The following is an 18,325-nucleotide window of genomic DNA, read 5'->3' on the forward strand; positions in this document are numbered from 1 at the left end:
AATACTTATTCTGAAGGCACTGCATTTCAATACAGTCAGTTTTCACATGGAGGGTAGACTTCAAGGATACGCCATTACAGTCATGCAGTGCCGATTTTTAAATTGGTCACAATGATGCTTGAATAACAGTCTTACCATGACAATGAGAGAGGAAGCAGGAGGGATGAGACAGTAAAGAAAAGAGGCACATGAAAGGAGGGTTCCAGGTGAGTTTCTTTCAAACACATTTCCCTTTATTGGCATGGTGAGGCTGATGAGAATTGCACATAAAAACTAAATTCACAAGAAAGTCATACAATAGGTAGAACCACAAAGGCATTGGTAAGGACTTGGCAGAAGGCAACGTGGATAGGACACAAACAGGTAACAACCCAAAGCAATACCCCCGCTCCCTCCCACCCCCCTCTGCCCAAAACACACACACACACACACACACACCTGCCTATAAACACACACATGCACACACACGCTCACACCATTGTCCTTCCAAAAGAAACATGATCACCCAACAAACGTTTAAGCAGTGGCAAATTCCTCAGTAGTTCACATTGTTAAAAAGTCTGACACAGATGACATTTTGAGGACCATAAGGTGTTATAATATATTACTACTCTAGGCGATTTACAAAGCAGATTTTTTTTTATTACAATGATTAAAGCCACATCTATCAAATGGGACGCGACACCATTACCCAAGCGCTGTACATAAAATAAAAAATATGTTGAAATACAGGTAGACGGGGAGATTTCCCCACCACTGATTTTGCTTCTGCATCTCGTTTTCATCTACACAAGTCAAACTTCATGAAAGGGCGCCTGTGATCAGCGAAGCTTTCATACAAAAGAGTTCTACCTCTTGCAATGTAGGCTGGTTTTTCTTGTTACTTAGCTTGCACTATAAACAGGATATTAATTGCACCAGAAAGCACAAGGTTACCTTTAATGTCACGTTGAAGGTGCTGTGATATCTGGACTGTGTGGCAGCAGCGCCTAATAGAAAATGGTGCGGCTCCATGCAGTATTGAGTAGTTTCTCTAGGCTTATAAGATGTCATTCAAGTAGTGCCATTTAGACAGGAGAGCCTGTTATCCAAAGTACTATGTGCTGTATCGGCTGTCATCATTTAATAGCCATGCGCTACACAGACAAATGTTTTGATGCTAGGATGCTTGTTGTTGAACACTACAGTTTTAACACTGTGTTTTCCATTGTATTGGTTTACATTTGTACAGTTGCCACAATGTTCTACACAAACACACAGACCCGAACTTACACTAAATGGGCAAACATTCCGTAAGTGCTCTCTATTGGGTGATAAGGGTCATGTGACCGTGCTAAGACACTGGAATGGAATCCCTGTATGTAGCCAGCGATTGGGTAATGGGTCAGGGTCCAAAACCACACAACAATATGAGCTAAAATACAACTTTTAAAAATAATTTATTGCTTTTTTATATACTTTTTCTTTCATTTATATTATTATTATTTTTGTAATTATTGTGAATAATGTCAATATTATTATTATCATCATATATATATATATATTATATTATATATATTATATATATATATATATTTTGTACATCAAATACAATATTTTTTTTAAATTCAGGAAAGAAAATTGTAAACTTTTGTTTGGCATTCACATAATCAAGCGTGTGGAGCAACGACACAGATTTTTACAGTGTGGTACAACAAAAATACCTGCAAAATCATTTTATTGCTTCATGTTCTACTGTGTATAAAGGAAAATAATGTGGTAGACATTTTGTCATGGCTGCAAACCACTGTTGTGGAGACAGAAATCACTTGGACAATGAGCAGCATATCTCATGAAGGGCCACTGTCGAGGAGATTAGAATTTATTTTTTATTGTTTCTGAAAGGCATAGAATGTAATATTCCCACATTATTGTACACCTTACCCACTGATTGTAAGTGAAATAACAAAAATCAAATAACAATATAAATAGCAAAAATATGTGAGGTACACCATGTGAGATGGAGAGGATAAATATTTTTGATTCAAATATTAAAATAAATAGATAAATATGAACGGTTTATCCTGATTAAACAGATTAAACATAGTAGTAGTCTTTTCTCACTGAGAGTAAAATTATCAAAACGAGAACCATAAAAAGCATTGAAATCAAAATGAATTGATATATATATATATATATACTGATTGTTTCAGAAATATTATTAAAAATGGGGTTTGTTTCATTACAATCATGAAAAAACACGTTAAAAATGCATTTTATACTTGTTGTATACGGAAAAACACTGATTGAGAAACTTTATAAACAGATAAAACTATACATGGTTAACTTTTTTCCCCCAACAAAATCATTCTTAAAAAAGGAAATTTGTTCACATGCTCCATCAAAATGAGCCTCCTACACATTTTTACAATCATGTCATGTCCTCTAAACTTCATGTAGGTGTACAATATGTTTTACATCATTGTAATAACTACAGATCGACATTCTTAATTGAGAAAATGTCTTCATCATTTTAAAAAGGCTGCATTTTACAGTGCATAGCTGTAACAAATAAAGAACTTTGTTTGATATGTACACAAAATAAAAATATTCCTTTTGATAATATCTGTATATACAGGGCTACATTTTTGTCCCGAAAATTTAGACAGCAATGTTATCTTGAGCCTCCAAGATACACTTCCCTATACTCTCGTTAATAACGTAACACCACATCCAGACACCGGATAAAAAAATAAAAAGAATAATCAAGGACAAAAAGAAAAAAGACTGAACAAGCTGCACATGTTCACCACTCAAAGCATAGTTGGGTTTTTGTAGTGCTCGGAGAGAAAAAAATCTCATGAATGTTATTGTCTTTCACTGACTGCTGTACAGCAGTAAAGTACACACATCTGTGTACAGGATTATGAGGATTCACTGGCTTTCCAGGTACTGTCTCTTCCCAGCTTCTTCAGCAGCTATGTTCATGTAAACGTTGTTTTTAATATACTTTTTGTTATATATATATATATATATATATATATATATATATATATTGGTCTATATATATATATAGATTCCTCTTTATATACTCTCTTACATAGAGTGTAAAACTTCTCGTAGTCAAAGGACAGAAACATTAGTGAGGTATCGAGACATCCCTCTTGGTAGACAGCGGCTGCTAAAGCACTTGTTACCTTCTCAAGCTGCGCTGGGCCTCTCTCAGCAAGCTGTCAAAATCCATGGAGTCGTACTTGCTTTTAGTGGAGGCTGGATCAAAGTCGTCAGAATGGGAATCTGAAACCAGAGATTTATTTTGACATCAGTGTTAAGCAACCTAAGTGGTCTCCTGTAAAGTCGCTCCGGAAAAGAGTGTCTGCCAGATGACTAAAGTGTATTGTAAATGTCTCAAATTGTCGCTGGACACAAAATACCTGTCTCACAGATCAAGACAAGTGGCACATCTACATCAATCTCAAAGAACCCATCTGCATCTGTTACTTTTCAATAAGTCCCGAAGTTATCCGTGCTCCCCTCCAATGTTTCATATCTCTCCTGAAATTAGGTCTTTCGACACAATGTTTACATGATTAAAACGCTCCGGGTGGAAAATAAAGCTTTCCCTGATACCGAGTGACAAAAAAATCCCAAACTGAGCGAGTGGCGGAGGCATCTATTTTGAATGGTCGGCGCGATAATAAACAAGTGTCTTATCTCTCGTGGCAGACAGCTTCACAAATGGGGCCCCCACACAGGCTGCGGCAAACTTTGAGAGCTTGAGAAATGGGAATGACCATGGCAAACAGGAGATGCCAGTCGTGATCTAATGCTATGGCCAAGGGGTGGATTGTGTCATGCCGCACACCTTGACGGATGAAAAATACCCATGCGCACTACTTAGAACTAATGGACAGTGTCTCGGAAAACAACAATAAAAAAAAATCGAGACGAACACGCCGGGCAAGATTGAGAGGAGGGACTGAGGTCGCTACCGCATGACATTATTCAAGTTCCCTCGCTTTGGACACTACGTTTTTCTCTTCTCTTTCTTTTCGCCTTCCCTTTTTCTCCTACCCCCGTCACGGGGCACTTTGGGATCGCCTCAACTAGTTTTTCTCTCCAAAAAAAGAGAGGAAGCAGAACGAAGGTCTTTCTTTTCATTCCGAGAGACTGATTAGCTGTCTTAGCGCTCCATATCTTTTCTCAAGGACCTCGGAAATGTACAATAATGCCTTCATTCCTTTGAAGAACATGTTATTTTTTTCCCCTCTGCCATGACTTACTGACCTCCCAGTGGCCCTGCATTAAACATTCCCCATTTCACTCTTTGTCAAGGAATGAATGGCGAGTGGAAAATGGGAGCAACTGTACACGCCCCACTTTGAATCTTAACCTCCATCATCAAGTGGAGCAAATGATCTCGTATGGCCACACAGGAGAGCATCCACCTTGATGGACTGACTGACTATTTAAACATCGATGCCAAAATGTCTACCCTCTTATTGACACTGGGGCTATAGTATAGGTAGAGGATGAGAAAGAGAAGCATGGACATGCCATTTTCTATTCTTGTTTTTAACATCGGCGTCTATTGAGGTAGAAGCTGAGATATTTTTTATCAACGTCTTGCATTATTTGTCATATTCGTCTTCCGGCACTATAGCCACGTCCATCTGAACATTGAGTCCAGTCTTTCAAGCGGATGCGGTTTCTTTTTCAGTGCGTGCATGTGTACGTTGTGTACCTTTTCCTCAGATGAATCGACTAGCTCTACCCGTGCTTTTATGTCGCCGGCACTTTGTAGGGCTGCCGCCTTAAGAACCCGAGCCTGTGTCTGTGTCTTTGTCTATGAGTGTCGCATGAGGAAGAGATGGCTGATTATTAGTCAATCAGGCCTCCCCTGTCAGGCTCGTTTCTTCATCCCCCCTTCCCTCCCGTCAACCCTTCATCCTTCTCTCAGTGGATGACACGCTGCTAGGTACCACAGCGAGGTCTTTCCTCTGTTGAACGCCACAACAGCTGGCAACAGATGGAGGCTCACCCAGGAGGGATGGGCTGATGGGACTTAACCTTGCCCCCCTCCACCCTCCCCTTCATCCCCCTTCCCCCTCCCTCTCTCCTTCCATCTACCTCTCTTTACCCTCCAAGAGGACCAGAGCATAAACTATACATCACTGTCTATAGGGTATCAAAACAAATCACAGATAAGCTTTTAAAGAATCTAGCGCTCATCTTTCCAATTACTTGTGCATTGACTAAGTAGAACGATATAGGCTGTGAGCAATGGAATGGAAGAAGGCCTCTCGATTCCTCGAGATATACTCCTATATGGGCGGCGGTAAAAGAGCAGTTCTATTCCTGGACTGATACACAGAACCGTGATGCCTCGAAGGTGAATTGTAAAGCTTGGGGGGGTAAGAGTAAATATATGCTCTTTCATTTCAAAAGGCGTCACTTGAGCCTCTTTCTTTCCCAGCTTCCCCCCCTCCCTTCCCCCTCCATCCCCTCCCTCCATCCCTCCCTTTGCCAGTCTGCCTGTATTAGCCGTGGCTCCGGGGTTCCCCCGAGCAACAACAAAGCAGAACTTACCCAAGTCTGTATAATTCGATTTGCAGAACTGCTTTTGTCCACCGAAGCACAGCTCGAACTGGGGCTCGTTTGACCGGCGCAAGGTGTGTCCGTTTTCAAGGGCAGCGAAGGCGTCACAAGTGTAGCGGTAGGTGATGAAACCAAAATTGTCCCTGCAGTCGAGAATAGAAAAACGACGTCAGGGCCTCCTCTGTCAGCGGACAGCCACACTATTTATTTATACAATAAAATGTATCTGTAGGGCTCTTTTTAGGCTAGGAACAGATAAGATGAATAAAACATGATTGGAATGCATACAGCTCTATCCCGCCCTGCGTCTCCACTCGACTTTGACATAGAAGTCGATGCAAAGCCCTGAAAGAGATGATGCTTTTCTGTGTTCCACCTAACCCAGATGGTAGGAATGAATGGACGCAATGTATTACAATGAATCCTATTACCTCCCTATATAGCCAACACACACGCACATCACACACAAACACCGTCCCGGGACCTTACCCGTCATCTCTCAGGTTCACGGCACACTCTTCGATCTCGCCGAAGACTTCAAAACGCCGCTTTAGCTCGGTTCGCGTGCTGTCGGACCTCAGTCTCCCCACGTACACCACCCGTCTCTCCTCCTGCTCATTAAAGGATAGAAAGAGAGAGGGAGAGAGATAAAGGAGGAGTACTTCCCTCTCGTTCATCCTTTTTCCTTCCCTTCAGGTTCACTCGGTGGCCATAATGAACTACTCGGAACGCCCGGTGGCGAGCACTGACGTGAGGCCACCCTTTTGTTGCTCCCGTCTTGTTTTGTTCCTCCTTGATTGGTTGGGCTGTGTTAAATACCTCCTCTTATCTGATAGGACAGAGAGGCTTTAGAAATCGCCTTAGATCTACCTTTTCATTCACTTGTCTTTTTTGTCTTTATTTCTGGCCCATATTGAACCGTATTTTTTTTTAAATCCAGCGAAAAATATCAGAAGGAAGCCTTTTCTCTTTCCATAACTCGTCCTCTTTCGTTATAGTCTCAGAACTAAAAATGAGTTAATGAGTTGTTTACGCCATACAGCAGGCTCCAGTTAATATGCCATTTAGAGAAACCTGTACCATTAGGAACAACAGGGGGGAGGGGGGGGGGGGGGGTGGTACACAATGTTCCTCGAACCACAAAGGACACAAAGGTCACAGCGGCATAATTTTGGACCTAAAGCACGAGACTGCCATCATGGTTTTGGGAGCAATTTAATTGCGTCTGCTAATCATATAATGCAGAGCAAGCTTTAGGGCTACGTTGTATCACTGGTTTTATTTACTTATTCACTCATTTACTTGCCATTACTGGGGCAAGTCTATTGAGATCCATTCAAATTTTGAAAGCTACCTCAGGCCACTGGTAACTTATACATGTAAATCAGTTGCTTGGTACTAAAACTTAAAGTTCACCTCTGCAAAGAAGCTAAACTAAGGCTCTGTCCCAAATAGCACCCTGTTCCCTACGTAGTGCACTACTTTTGACCTGAGCGCTATGGGCCCTGGTCAAAGGTAGTGCACTATATAGGGAGCAGAGTGCCATTTGGGATGCATCCTCAATGGCAAGACATAAGCTCCACTACTTAGAAAAAGAGAAGAAAAAAGGACAAATTAGCCGGAGCGTTCGTTTTCTCTGGCTCTTCTTCACATACAGTTTGCTGAATTAGTTATTTCATTTCTGACAGGTGATAAATATGCCGGCTTTCCAAGACGGCACCCAAGGTAGAGTCCTGCATCGGGTCTGATATCTGATATCCACAGATCCCCCTATGTTTGACCAGCAAAAAAAGCTGCCGGGTGGAATGAAAATTTTCTTTCAACCCGCGGGTCGGCTTGCGGTTCAGAACAATTATATTGCAGGTAGGAAACAATCAAGATTTTTTTTTTTACGAACCCATGACCATGTTGTTTTGCACTGTGTCGCAAATTCCATTCGGTGAACGGTAAGGCAGACAGGCTACCAGCCACACATGCAGCGAATCAGTGAACTGTCCATTATATGTGTGGTGCTGAAACATAAAACCGGTAGATGGATACACAGCCTGCGAAGCATATTTGTTTATGATACGCTAATTCAGTTTATTATCAGTTAATAATCCAGGCTGCATCACATCCGGCCGTGATCGGGAGTCCCATACGGCGGCGCACAATTGCCCCAGAGTCGTCCGGGTTTGCCCAGGGTAGGCCGTCATTGTAAATAAATTTTTGTTCTGAAGTGACTTGCCTAGTTAAAAATAATAATAATAATAACAATCTTATAATGTTAATTCAGGCTTTCGTTCATTTAGACCATATCAAGTTTAAACGGCTGGTAAAAGTTTGAGTATAGCATACTAAATAAATCTATTTTTGCAGCTTATATTCTTATATTCTTATATTCTGGCACCCCAATGGTGGAACAAACTCCCTCACGACGCCAGGTCAGCGGAGTCAATCACCACCTTCCGGAGACACCTGAAACCCCACCTCTTTAAGGAATACCTAGGATAGGATAAAGTAATCCTTCTAACCCCCCCCCCCCCCCCCCCCCCCCCCCTTAAAAGAGTTAGATGCACTATTGTAAAGTGGTTGTTCCACTGGATATCATAAGGTGAATGCACCAATTTGTAAGTCGCTCTGGATAAGAGCGTCTGCTAAATGACTTAAATGTAAATGTAATATTCGATTCTGGGAATTATTTATTTAAGTTTCAATTAAACTATTTGAATATCTAAACAAAATTGAGTGCAAAGGTTTTGTTATGTCAGTTATAGGTTTTGTTATGTCAGACTTTCAGGAGGTAAGATGGCTAATGAAGAGGCCATTTTCTTCAGAACGATTGAGTTGTCAATATGCCGCATCTCATTGTGAAAATAAATAAATATTGCTCTTTATTAATGGCATGGTTTTCTTTTATCAAAATGTTGAATAGACATGCAGACAAATGAAGTCATCATGTTTTTTTTAGAAGTTGATATTTGTCGGGTCACGGATCGGCTCTCAGAACAATTCTATGCCGATGGGTTGGGTTGTGGAGAAAAATCTGTCCTGACGTCGGGTATCGGGTGAAGCTCAGAATTGATGTGGCCGGCGTGGGGCGGGTGCTGCTCAACAAAAACTGCCCTGTGCAGAACTCTACCCCAAGGCTGGCAGTCAGTGTATGTGTGTGGCCCTCACATCCGCTTGCCTCCTAAACCTCTACTGACAGCTTGGCTTTGCTGCCCATAACTGTCTCGTCTAAAATGTATCCAGGCTAAAGCTGTGCGTGTGTGCATTATTTGATGAGTGCCTTTATCAGTCTGTGTTAGCATGTTCCAAATGAGTGCAATACTAAACAGAGAGAGAGGTAGAGAATTGATATTCATCCCACTTTGATTAAATTCAAACTAGATCACTAGAAAGATTCCTTATTTGAACAGTGTACATTTCCTTGGCGGTGAATTTCCCTTTTTATCCCTCCTCCCACTCTTGCCGTTTCTAACATGTGCCCCTGTGGTGTGATTAATTAGAACTGACACCGTTCCCAGATGCCGGAGACTTTTAAAAATACACAACCTGGAGATAAAGAGAAAACGAGTGGAGCCCTGAAAGATTCAGTGACTCACTTTGCATGTATTCATTCATTAGAGAGGAACAGTAGGCAGTAGGCACGGCCACGGGCCCACAACTGTCTGCCCTGTCTAGGTAGTGAGACAGCGATGGGTACAGCTGGGAGATATTAATGCCAGGCTGCTGTTAGAAGGATGGATGAGAGAGAGAGAGAGAGAGAGAGAGAGAGAGAGAGAGAGAGAGAGAGAGAGAGAGAGAGAGAGAGACAGAGAGAGAGGGAGAGAGACAGAGAGAGAGGGAGAGAGAGAGAGAGACAGAGAGACAGAGAGAGAGAGAGAGAGAGAGAGAGAGAGAGAGAGAGAGAGAGAGAGAGAGAAAGGTGAAGAGAGAGCGAGAGGATAGGTGGGAAAGTAGAGAGATATGCAGAGAGGGCAAGAGAGAGAGAGGTGAAGAGAGAGAGATGGAGGCGAAGAGAGAGCGAGGGTGGGGGGGACGTAGAGAGATAAGCAGAGGGAGAGAGAGAGAGAGAAAGATCAGAAAATAGAGAATATAAGAAAAATGACAGGGGAACTCACTATTGCTTTTTCACTTTGCCTCTCTCTCTGCTCGGCCCTCTGGGACTCCCTCTTCTGGTAGTCCTGGCGGTACTCCTCCCGCTTCAGACGCTCGTGTTGGTATTCCTCGTAGCTGTCGTACCTGCGGAGGGACCAAACCAAAGCCATCACTTTCACTGTCCTCCACCGCCCTTCCAACATCCACCCTTCGATTTGACGCCAGCGGTTATGAAGCGTATCGGCCGAAAAACCCCACCAACGAGATGGGCTAAATTTCTCAGAGGGGTAGGGAAACAAACAAACGCATTAATAAGAAGATGCCTCCTCCCTGCTGTTAAGGTTATGGATCCCACAGGAGGCCCGCGGGAGATGGTGGATAGCGGGAGAGGCGTACAGTTGGGAGTCGGGCAGCTGCCACTGTCAGCACTACTTGACGTCATTACTTTCTGCTTAGTTAGGGCTTCATCCGGGGGGAAAGAAGTGCAACTTTTCTCTCTCAACTTCCTCGTCAGATTTGGCCATGCATTGGAGAGATGGGAAGATTTGGGGCTTTCCTGGTGTCGTTAGGCTCATCAATAGCAAATCATTTTGGAGCTAGGAATGAGTGTCAATATTTTACACTGCCTGTGTTTGTGCATAAGGACATTGTACAGGGGTTCCACAATCCTGCTGGTTTTCAATCAATTCATGTTTTTGGGTAAAAGGCAAAGATGAAAACTAACATTAACTGCAAGGACTGAATCATCAGACCAGAGCTGTTTACCCCTGGTTTAGTGTAAGGGAATGTGGTGGACCCTACCTTGGCCTGCGGCTGAGGGGGGATCTGGACTGAGACCGAGACTGCGAGCGAGGGCTTTTGTGGGTCCTGGATCGGTAAGTGCTGGAGTCCATATTGTGGCGAGACCTGCAGAAAAACGGAACGCACATTAATCATCGAGATATCATCCAGGATATTTAAAACATTTGTGCATATCTGAAATGCGTATCTCTAAAACCGATAATATTGTCTAGACATGCCAGTCACTGTACCTTGGCATCCCTAAATCATAGCCTTTTCTTGCAAGATGACAGACAGCCACAGAGTAAAATCTAACCATTAAAAAAAAAACACATAACCAAAAGTCCAAATATATTCTGCCAATTTTTCTTAACACATTTTCCTAGTTCTACTGAATTTGACTTGCTAGACTCTGCTTCTGCACAGTGCAGCTGGGAGATGTTCTCTCCTTTTCCCCCATCAGGGCCAGTATATACATGCACCTCATATCTATGTTAAATGAGGGGAAGGTCTTTAGGCCCCGTGGCCTAACTGTAAAGCTAGTAGCCCTACACAGAGTACAAGCTCTCATTGCTTAATTATTGAACTGATGCTGAAGAAGGGAGACTTGAGTAATAGAGGGAGAGAAGCTAGGCAATGGTCAAACGTCCACACAAAGTTAAGGAAGACAAGAGTTTGGAAAGAGAGATGGGGAGTCGAGATTTGAGAGAGAAAAAATGGATTTGTTGAAATTGTTTCACTTTGAGTTCTTGGGTGAGTTCTTGAGATTGAGGTACTTTTACTCCGGTAAACTTAGCCATCACCTTTGATGTGGTTATTTTTTTCCCATTTTTCTTCTTTCAAGTACCAACCCTGACATCTTTAGGAACCTTGTGACTTCCTCTGTGTACTGTATCATGAGGTTGGTGATAGTCATCAGAGTGAGTGATTTATCAAGGGTATAGGACTTCAAAACAGAAGGCAAAGCTAACCTCCATCGAGACCTTTCAGTAACCCAGCAAACAAACTTAAACTCACTTATGAGCTTGAGGGAAGGGAATGAAGAGTCTATCCAGTTTGCAAGGCACTCAATGCAAACTTGCTGATAAAGTCTCCTTATATGTGTCCTACTCAGTACCTATATCCCTTTTAAAAAAAACACAGTACCCCCTCTGCTCTGATCAAAGGGAACCATGGGAAATGTAGTTCTCTCGAGCTGCTGTGATAATACACACTGTTTTCAGAGGAGGGGGGTCCAGAACTAAACTCACTTCCCAGATTTGGCTTTCATCTTCTGGGACAAAGGGGGGTTCGCCTGGCGCTCAGCAAAAACAACAGCTGCAGCTTAAAACAACATGCGCTGCATCAAACAGAGATCCTAGGAAAACGGAGGAGGAGATGAGAGAGACAAAACCTTGCCATGGGAAATGAGGCTTTGACAACGTTGAAGCAACAGTCGCTTCGTAATTGTCCTAGTTGCCTCTTTCTCAGATAAACCATTTTGATAGCACATGACTAATACACCAAGCCTCCTTGTCCGGTATTTTCCAGTGGAACTGTGGGTCTGTATGTATCAAACTTCTCATAGTAGGAGTGCTGATCACGGATCAGTTTAGCCTTTTAGAGCATAGTGAATAAGATTATGTACATGAGGGACCTGATCTGAGATCAGCACTTCTACTCTAAGAAGAGTGATACATACAGCCTCTGCTCTATAGTAAAGTACTGAGAGAGTTGAGCTTGGCTAGCCTCATTACACCAGCCAATTGCAATCCACTGTCCAGTAGTCAAGCCAGTAAGGATTCTCCCTGACCCTGCCACACTCTCCTATTGTTAAAGCCTCTTTCCTCTGGAATATAATGAGTCTCCCCAATGTTTTTAGCTCAAGCTGGGGATGCTGGAGCAGCTGAAGCTAAAGGAGGCCCCATACTGGGAGACTGAAGAGACTCAGAGCACAGGGCCTATCCTCTACTGACACGTCTCTGACAGCTGATGAGGCCTGTTGACACGACTGAGCTGTCCACCCCCTGCCGGGAACACTGTCAGAGCCGCCCACAACCTTTAGGCAACGCTCAAACAACGTTCGAACAACAGAGGGGAAACAGCACCCGGCAGGAGGGAATGAGTTGGCTGTGTACCGATAGCCACACTGGCAAACTACTTAGAATGAAACTAAGTAGTAGATACATTGGGTAAGACGTAGTATGGACATGGGAACCTAGACGTGGTGAGTAGAGATTGAGGCTTTACTCACCTGGAGGAGGGGCGTCCGTCGGGTGAGCTGGAGAGGGAGCGCCTCCGGTGGTGAGAGGAGGAACTGAGGGACCGGGAGCGAGAACGGGAGGAGGGGGAGCCCGAACGGGGCCAGACAAAGTGTCTGGGGGAGAGGAGGAGGGAGGAGAGGGGTGAGACGGAGCCCCGTGAGGGGGAGCAGCTGGACGGCGAGCAGGACGGCGAGCAGAACTCGAAAAGCAGTTCCAGGGGCGTGCCCTCCCAGGGGTAGAGGAAGCGCCCCTCCACGCCACGGTCCTGGAGCTCAAGTTCCTCGTGGAAGGGCGGGAGACCCGGGTGCAGGTACCCAGTAGAACCAGAACCAGGGAGCTTGCAGTAGTACTCATCCCCAGCAGGGTTCTCCTCGGACGCCTGCGGGGCGACAACCTTCTCCCCTCCTCCCTGCCCCCCCTCCTCCACCACCAACTCCCCCCCCTTCTCACCCTGGCTGTAAATGGCTTGCTGGGGGCGGCCAAAGTGCTTGTTGAGCTCCGCCCGGATCTCCTGGTCTCGCAGGGGCTGCTTCCTGCTGGTGGAATGCTGGTCCCCATCTGGTGTCTGTGGTGGGGGTGCTCTTGTCTGGGTGGTGGGGGTCCGGTCCTGTCCCCGAGCGTCCTGCCCCCGAGCCTCCGTAGCCACAGGGTAAGAGCTCTGCTGCAGCTGCTTGGCCAAAGAGGATGAAGATGTAGGAGAAGATGTAGAAGAGGAGGAGGAAGAAAAGGAGGAGGGTGGCATGGCTGAGTCCTTACATTTCACATGCCTGTCCTCCGCCATGACCGGATTGGGCATCAGAGGGGTTGTCGTAGTAGTCGTCATGGTAACAGTAGCATAAGCTGCGTTAGCCGCATTAGCGTCAGCGTCCCGTTTTGTGCTGGCCGCCGTCGACTGACAATAGTCGTGGTCGCTGAAGCCGCGGGGCTGGGCACCCCGCTTGCCGTTGCCGCCGCGGTGCTCCTCCTGGCAACCCCCTGTCGTTGCGGTGACCACCGAGTTGGGGAGGGCAGTGGACGCTTTGCTCAGCTGGGCATACAGTTCAGTCTGCTCGGGGCCCTTCCTGGAGGGACCTCCATCTACGGTCGAGGTTAGGGCCGGGGGGGCGCAGGGGCTCGCCTCGCTCAGCCGAACCCTCTTGCACGCCAGGGCAGACGAGGAGCATGAAGACAACTTGGTTTTGAGTGATGCTTTGAAAGGGTTCTCTTGACTGGCTTTGTGGGGGGGCGTGGTAGGTGGTGTCAGACCTGGAGAGAGAGGGAGAGACAGAGAGAGGAAAGAGAGAGGAAGGAGAGAGAAAGAGAAAGGGTTGATAAGAGAATGGAATTATAATGCATTCTACCTCTCCACCTACCCCCCTCCATTTCCACTCCCCACAACCTGTTTATAGACAGTGGATAAACACAGGGGCTTGATTAAAATATTCACTTTCATTCCCGCTCCTAATCCTGATCCGTATTTTATTGCAATCTTGACAGATTCATGTAATGCTCTGTGTAACTTAATATGGTGGAGCTCGGTTACCTCCGCCATCTCTCCCTCCCTCCCTGACCTTGGACAATCCCTTGTTCAGGAAGAAGAGAAAGACACACATCCGCAACGGACAACTAGAACACATCATCCTCCGAAAATATATAGCATCTCGACTTGAACCCTCGAATGTAGCCTAAAAAAAGCGAAGACCTTTGGCTTCAGTTTTGAAAATATATCACAAGTGTCCTATAGCTCAGGCTTCCTCTTTCTACTGCCAGTCAAGGTAGCGAGATATGTCAGTATTCGGAGGTACATGTTGCTATGGCGTGCCACTGTGCTGTCATACGACAGTGTCGGCTTGGCGCGAGGGAGATGTCTGACTGGTAATGGAGGCTCAGTGTCTGCCGAGGTAATGGGTTGTCATTCTTCTCAGATCCCGCCTGCCTCTCCGTGACTCGTGCCGAACCCGACCCCTCCTGACAGATTTACAGGCCGACAGATGGCAGTTATATGGGAATTCCTGAGATCGGTCTGCTTTATAGCACTGTTAATGCACACACACAAACAACCAGCGCTAGGTAGGCAGTCCCTTTCCCTCTCTCTTGTCTCTTCCCTTCCTTTCTCCCTGTCGGTCTTCCTCTCTGGATCAATCTCTCTGTCTCTCATCATCTCTCTTTCTCTCACCGCCTGTCTTTCTCTTCCAGACTAATACGCAGACAGACAGCCACATGTGCACGTTCACACGGACACAGGCACACAATAACCGCGAACACCCTCCCTCTCTGGAATGTATTTTAGGCACTTTGAACACCTACGCTCCCTGTCTTTGCACATTTTATGAACGCACATTACTCTCCATCGCAGTGAATTGGACCAAATGACAGCTATTAGTTTCAAATCCAGTGTAAGAGTATTTAATGGGACGGCTCGGAGTCAGAAAAGAGAGAGTGAGAGAAAGACACAAAGAGAGAACAAGAATGAGAGAGAGAAAGAGCGAGAGAGAGAGAGAGAGAGACTGATACATAACAAGTTCAGTTTCCAGGCCATTTCCTGAGTTTGGGTTGTCTAATCCGACCAGCTTATCATCTAGAATTATTATCTGCATTTTACATTAAACCAAACCGCAAACCGCCGTACCACTTTAACAGTCAGACGTGGTACGCCGATAGAGACACAGAGACTTGATGCAGCATTTCAGAGAGAGGACTGAGAAAGAGGGCTATATTTATCATTACGCCAATGAAATGAGCTATGAAAAGGGAAGGGATGGAGGGCCGGCACGGTGCCTGAGGAACTTCTGTTTCGCCAATGGAACGCCATCTGTGCAAAACAATGTGCACCAGGGTCATAAACTAGGAGCCATTAGCGCTGTCGAAAATAAATCAGAATTCGATAAATATGCGCCTCTCAGTCAAACCGGTTGGTGATGGATGCTCTGCAGACACAAACACTTAACATAGAGACATTTTTTGTTGTTGTTTTTTTCTTATTATTTTCCCTAATCTGTTTCTGTCCGGAGTGTAAATTGCGAAGAGACTTCCAACCGAATGACTCTGACTCGGGGCTTAAAGAGTTGATCCTGCGGTAAGCCATGCAAATAGCAACACATAGAACCAAACCCCAGTGTCATGAGATACTGTAATTAAAGACAACACAGTGCAGAGTAAATCTATTAGTGAGAGGAGATTAGTCCTTCCAGTCAAATCTGTGGGCAGGTTCGGAGTAGTGGGGTTGCCTCAGGTTTACCTCAGTGACAAAACAATAACAACCAAGGGCCTAGGACATAGCAAAAAGATGCTAGAGTGTACGGTTAGCGGTTTAAAATCATACTATGACGACGACTCAGGCTTCTCCTTGTATTATTACTAGTACTACTACTAGTACTACTATGCCTACTACTATCATCACTACTGATAATAAAGAAAACATTTTTCACCCCATGTCACGGAAAAGTTTACAGCTGAAATGTGTATCTACTACTGGCCTACTATTACAACTCCTAATAAAGATATAAAAATGTCTCTCCGTGCCACGGAAAATTCCCTGTCCTGAAGGTGGCCCCTCCCCCTTTGGCTTAGCTCCTTTTGGTTATCAATTAAAGAAGCATAATCTCCAGATCTACTCGAGCGGGGCTATTGAGCAGACATTAACTCAAGGGATCACAGAGATTTCATACCCCCCGTTTCTCCATATCCAGCGTTCCCGAGTCGCTTACCGCACGGGACTAGACTAATCCTAAAGCGGAAGGGGCTCAATATCCATGAGTTTTTCCTTCTAATTGCTTTTCCCTAATATCTAATCCCAAATCTGCAAAGGGCAGTGAAGTCAGAGTTTGGCTTTATTAACTATGGCTGGAGCAGGAGCACAGGGACACAAGGAGAATGGGACAGGATTTAAGTCTGCTGTCAGAGGCACACCCACACGCAGTAAAAATAAAGAAATATTAACAGTTTGATTGCTCCACAGCTATTAATTCCCATTGTGTGTTCCCTCTGACCGCTGATGCTCATATACACACAGGGTTAAATGGCAAGTGGATCAGGGTCAATTGGAGGACCCCCATTGGTGCATTGGTGTCCCACAAATGTACCCCCTCTCCAACACTTGAGGAGATGGCAGATAATTCCTATTGGTCCTCGTTCCCAAACAAAACGTCACCTTGCGTGTCGGGGCGAGTCTGGTGTGTTTACATCGTGGGCCCTTTATTTTCCCATCTAGTAAATGAATACCAAAAGGCCCATTGATGCAATACATTGTGAAGAAGAATAAAAGGGCATCCATTTTGTTTTTATTGACCTGGGATGATTCATCTCAGGGAAGGAAGGGGGGGTACTGAAATAATTACCTGCATAATTCACATACATACACAGAGAGAGTGACAGAGAGAGAGAGAGAGAGAGAAACAGAGACAGAGAGAGACAGAGACAGAGACAGAGATAGACAGAGAGAGACAGAGACAGAGATAGACAGAGAGAGACAGAGATAGACAGAGAGAGACAGAGAGAAACAGAGACAGAGAGAGACAGAGACAGAGAGAGACAGAGAGAGAGAGACACAGAGAGAGAGAGACAGAGACAAAGACAGAGAGACAGAGACAGAGACACAGAGAGAGAGAGAGAGAGAGAGAGAGAGAGAGAGAGAGAGAGAGAGAGAGAGAGAGAGAGAGAGAGAGAGAGAGAGAAACTGCTGAAGCCTGGTGTTTTAGCTGTGGCTGACATTCTCTTCGTCTGGCTTTTAATTACCTTTTGTCTGTAGTTTCTCACCGACACACGTAATGAATAAGTATAGAATACACAGGGACAATGACAATAATACTACTAAAATCACCCCGCGTTGACCCCGCTTGGAAAACGTCATCCTTCCCATAAATACCAAGCCTTAACATTGGACATTACCTTCCATGTCTCTAATCAAATTACCAGACTGTCTGACGAAAAAAAGAGACACAGATAATATCGGTCGAAACTGAATTACGTGGCAAAACCAATAAAAATAAAAATAATGACACATCAATTGTCTGTGATGTATTGGTGAGCATCGCAGTCAAAGAGCATTAAGATCGAAACTAGAGAGAGAGAGAGAGAGGAGTGGCAGTGTGTTAACTCTTCACAGAGAGAAGAAGGGGGATCTGTCTAATAAACCCAAAGGAGATTGGAAAGCTTAATCAATAGCGAGGCATATAAAAAATGTCACCATGTGTCCTAGTCCTTCACCTTGAACTCTAAACTTTTATGAAACTATCAAGATGGCCTTGAGGCAGTGAGGCAGTGACTGCAATTTAACCCCTAACTGGCTTAGTGAGAGAACTGGGGTTTTCCATAATACCACTACAAAGCAGGGTGAGCTTCTCTGTCATTTGTGTGAATATTTGCATCAATCCCCACTCATTCATATATGGAAGATCTTAATTCATACATTTCCTGAAAACACATGAGATGCTTACCTGGGGTTCCAGAGATCTCCACACTCAATGTGCGTTCAATGGTTTTGCTCTCAAACGGTGATCCCTTGTGGTCACTGAAAGACAAACGAGATTGAACACACCATTTTACACCACACAGGAAAACGTGACTTTAATAAAAGGGCTTTGTGATCTTAGAAATGGAAATGAGAGTGAACAAAATGCCTCATTCTTGGTGCTAATTCTTTGTCTTTTCATTTGTCTTTGTTC

The 18,325-nt window shown here is 44.6% G+C and overlaps 1 protein-coding gene across 8 annotated transcripts in view; it reads right to left on the reverse strand.

Moving 5' to 3' along the window:
• Nucleotides 1-211: 211 nt before the first annotated feature.
• The window catches only part of LOC129835209 (peroxisome proliferator-activated receptor gamma coactivator 1-alpha-like), a 44,875-nt gene continuing 26,761 nt past the window's right edge, over nucleotides 212-18,325 (reverse strand). For 5 of the 8 annotated variants that reach the window (XM_055900704.1, XM_055900710.1, XM_055900707.1 and 2 more), the window contains 7 exons: nucleotides 18,098-18,171; nucleotides 12,674-13,928; nucleotides 10,462-10,566; nucleotides 9,684-9,804; nucleotides 6,067-6,191; nucleotides 5,569-5,720; nucleotides 212-3,276 (listed from right to left, as the gene is read on the reverse strand). In XM_055900704.1, coding sequence (XP_055756679.1) covers nucleotides 3,173-3,276; nucleotides 5,569-5,720; nucleotides 6,067-6,191; nucleotides 9,684-9,804; nucleotides 10,462-10,566; nucleotides 12,674-13,928; nucleotides 18,098-18,171 — 1,936 coding nt within the window. In that variant the 3' untranslated portion in view covers nucleotides 212-3,172. The remainder of the gene's footprint in view (nucleotides 3,277-5,568; nucleotides 5,721-6,066; nucleotides 6,192-9,683; nucleotides 9,805-10,461; nucleotides 10,567-12,673; nucleotides 13,929-18,097; nucleotides 18,172-18,325) is intronic. The other 3 variants (XM_055900705.1, XM_055900711.1, XM_055900708.1) reach the window with 1 other exon arrangement.

This window comes from Salvelinus fontinalis, chromosome 36, assembly GCF_029448725.1.
Source record: "Salvelinus fontinalis isolate EN_2023a chromosome 36, ASM2944872v1, whole genome shotgun sequence".
NCBI classification, from domain to species: domain Eukaryota; kingdom Metazoa; phylum Chordata; class Actinopteri; order Salmoniformes; family Salmonidae; genus Salvelinus; species Salvelinus fontinalis.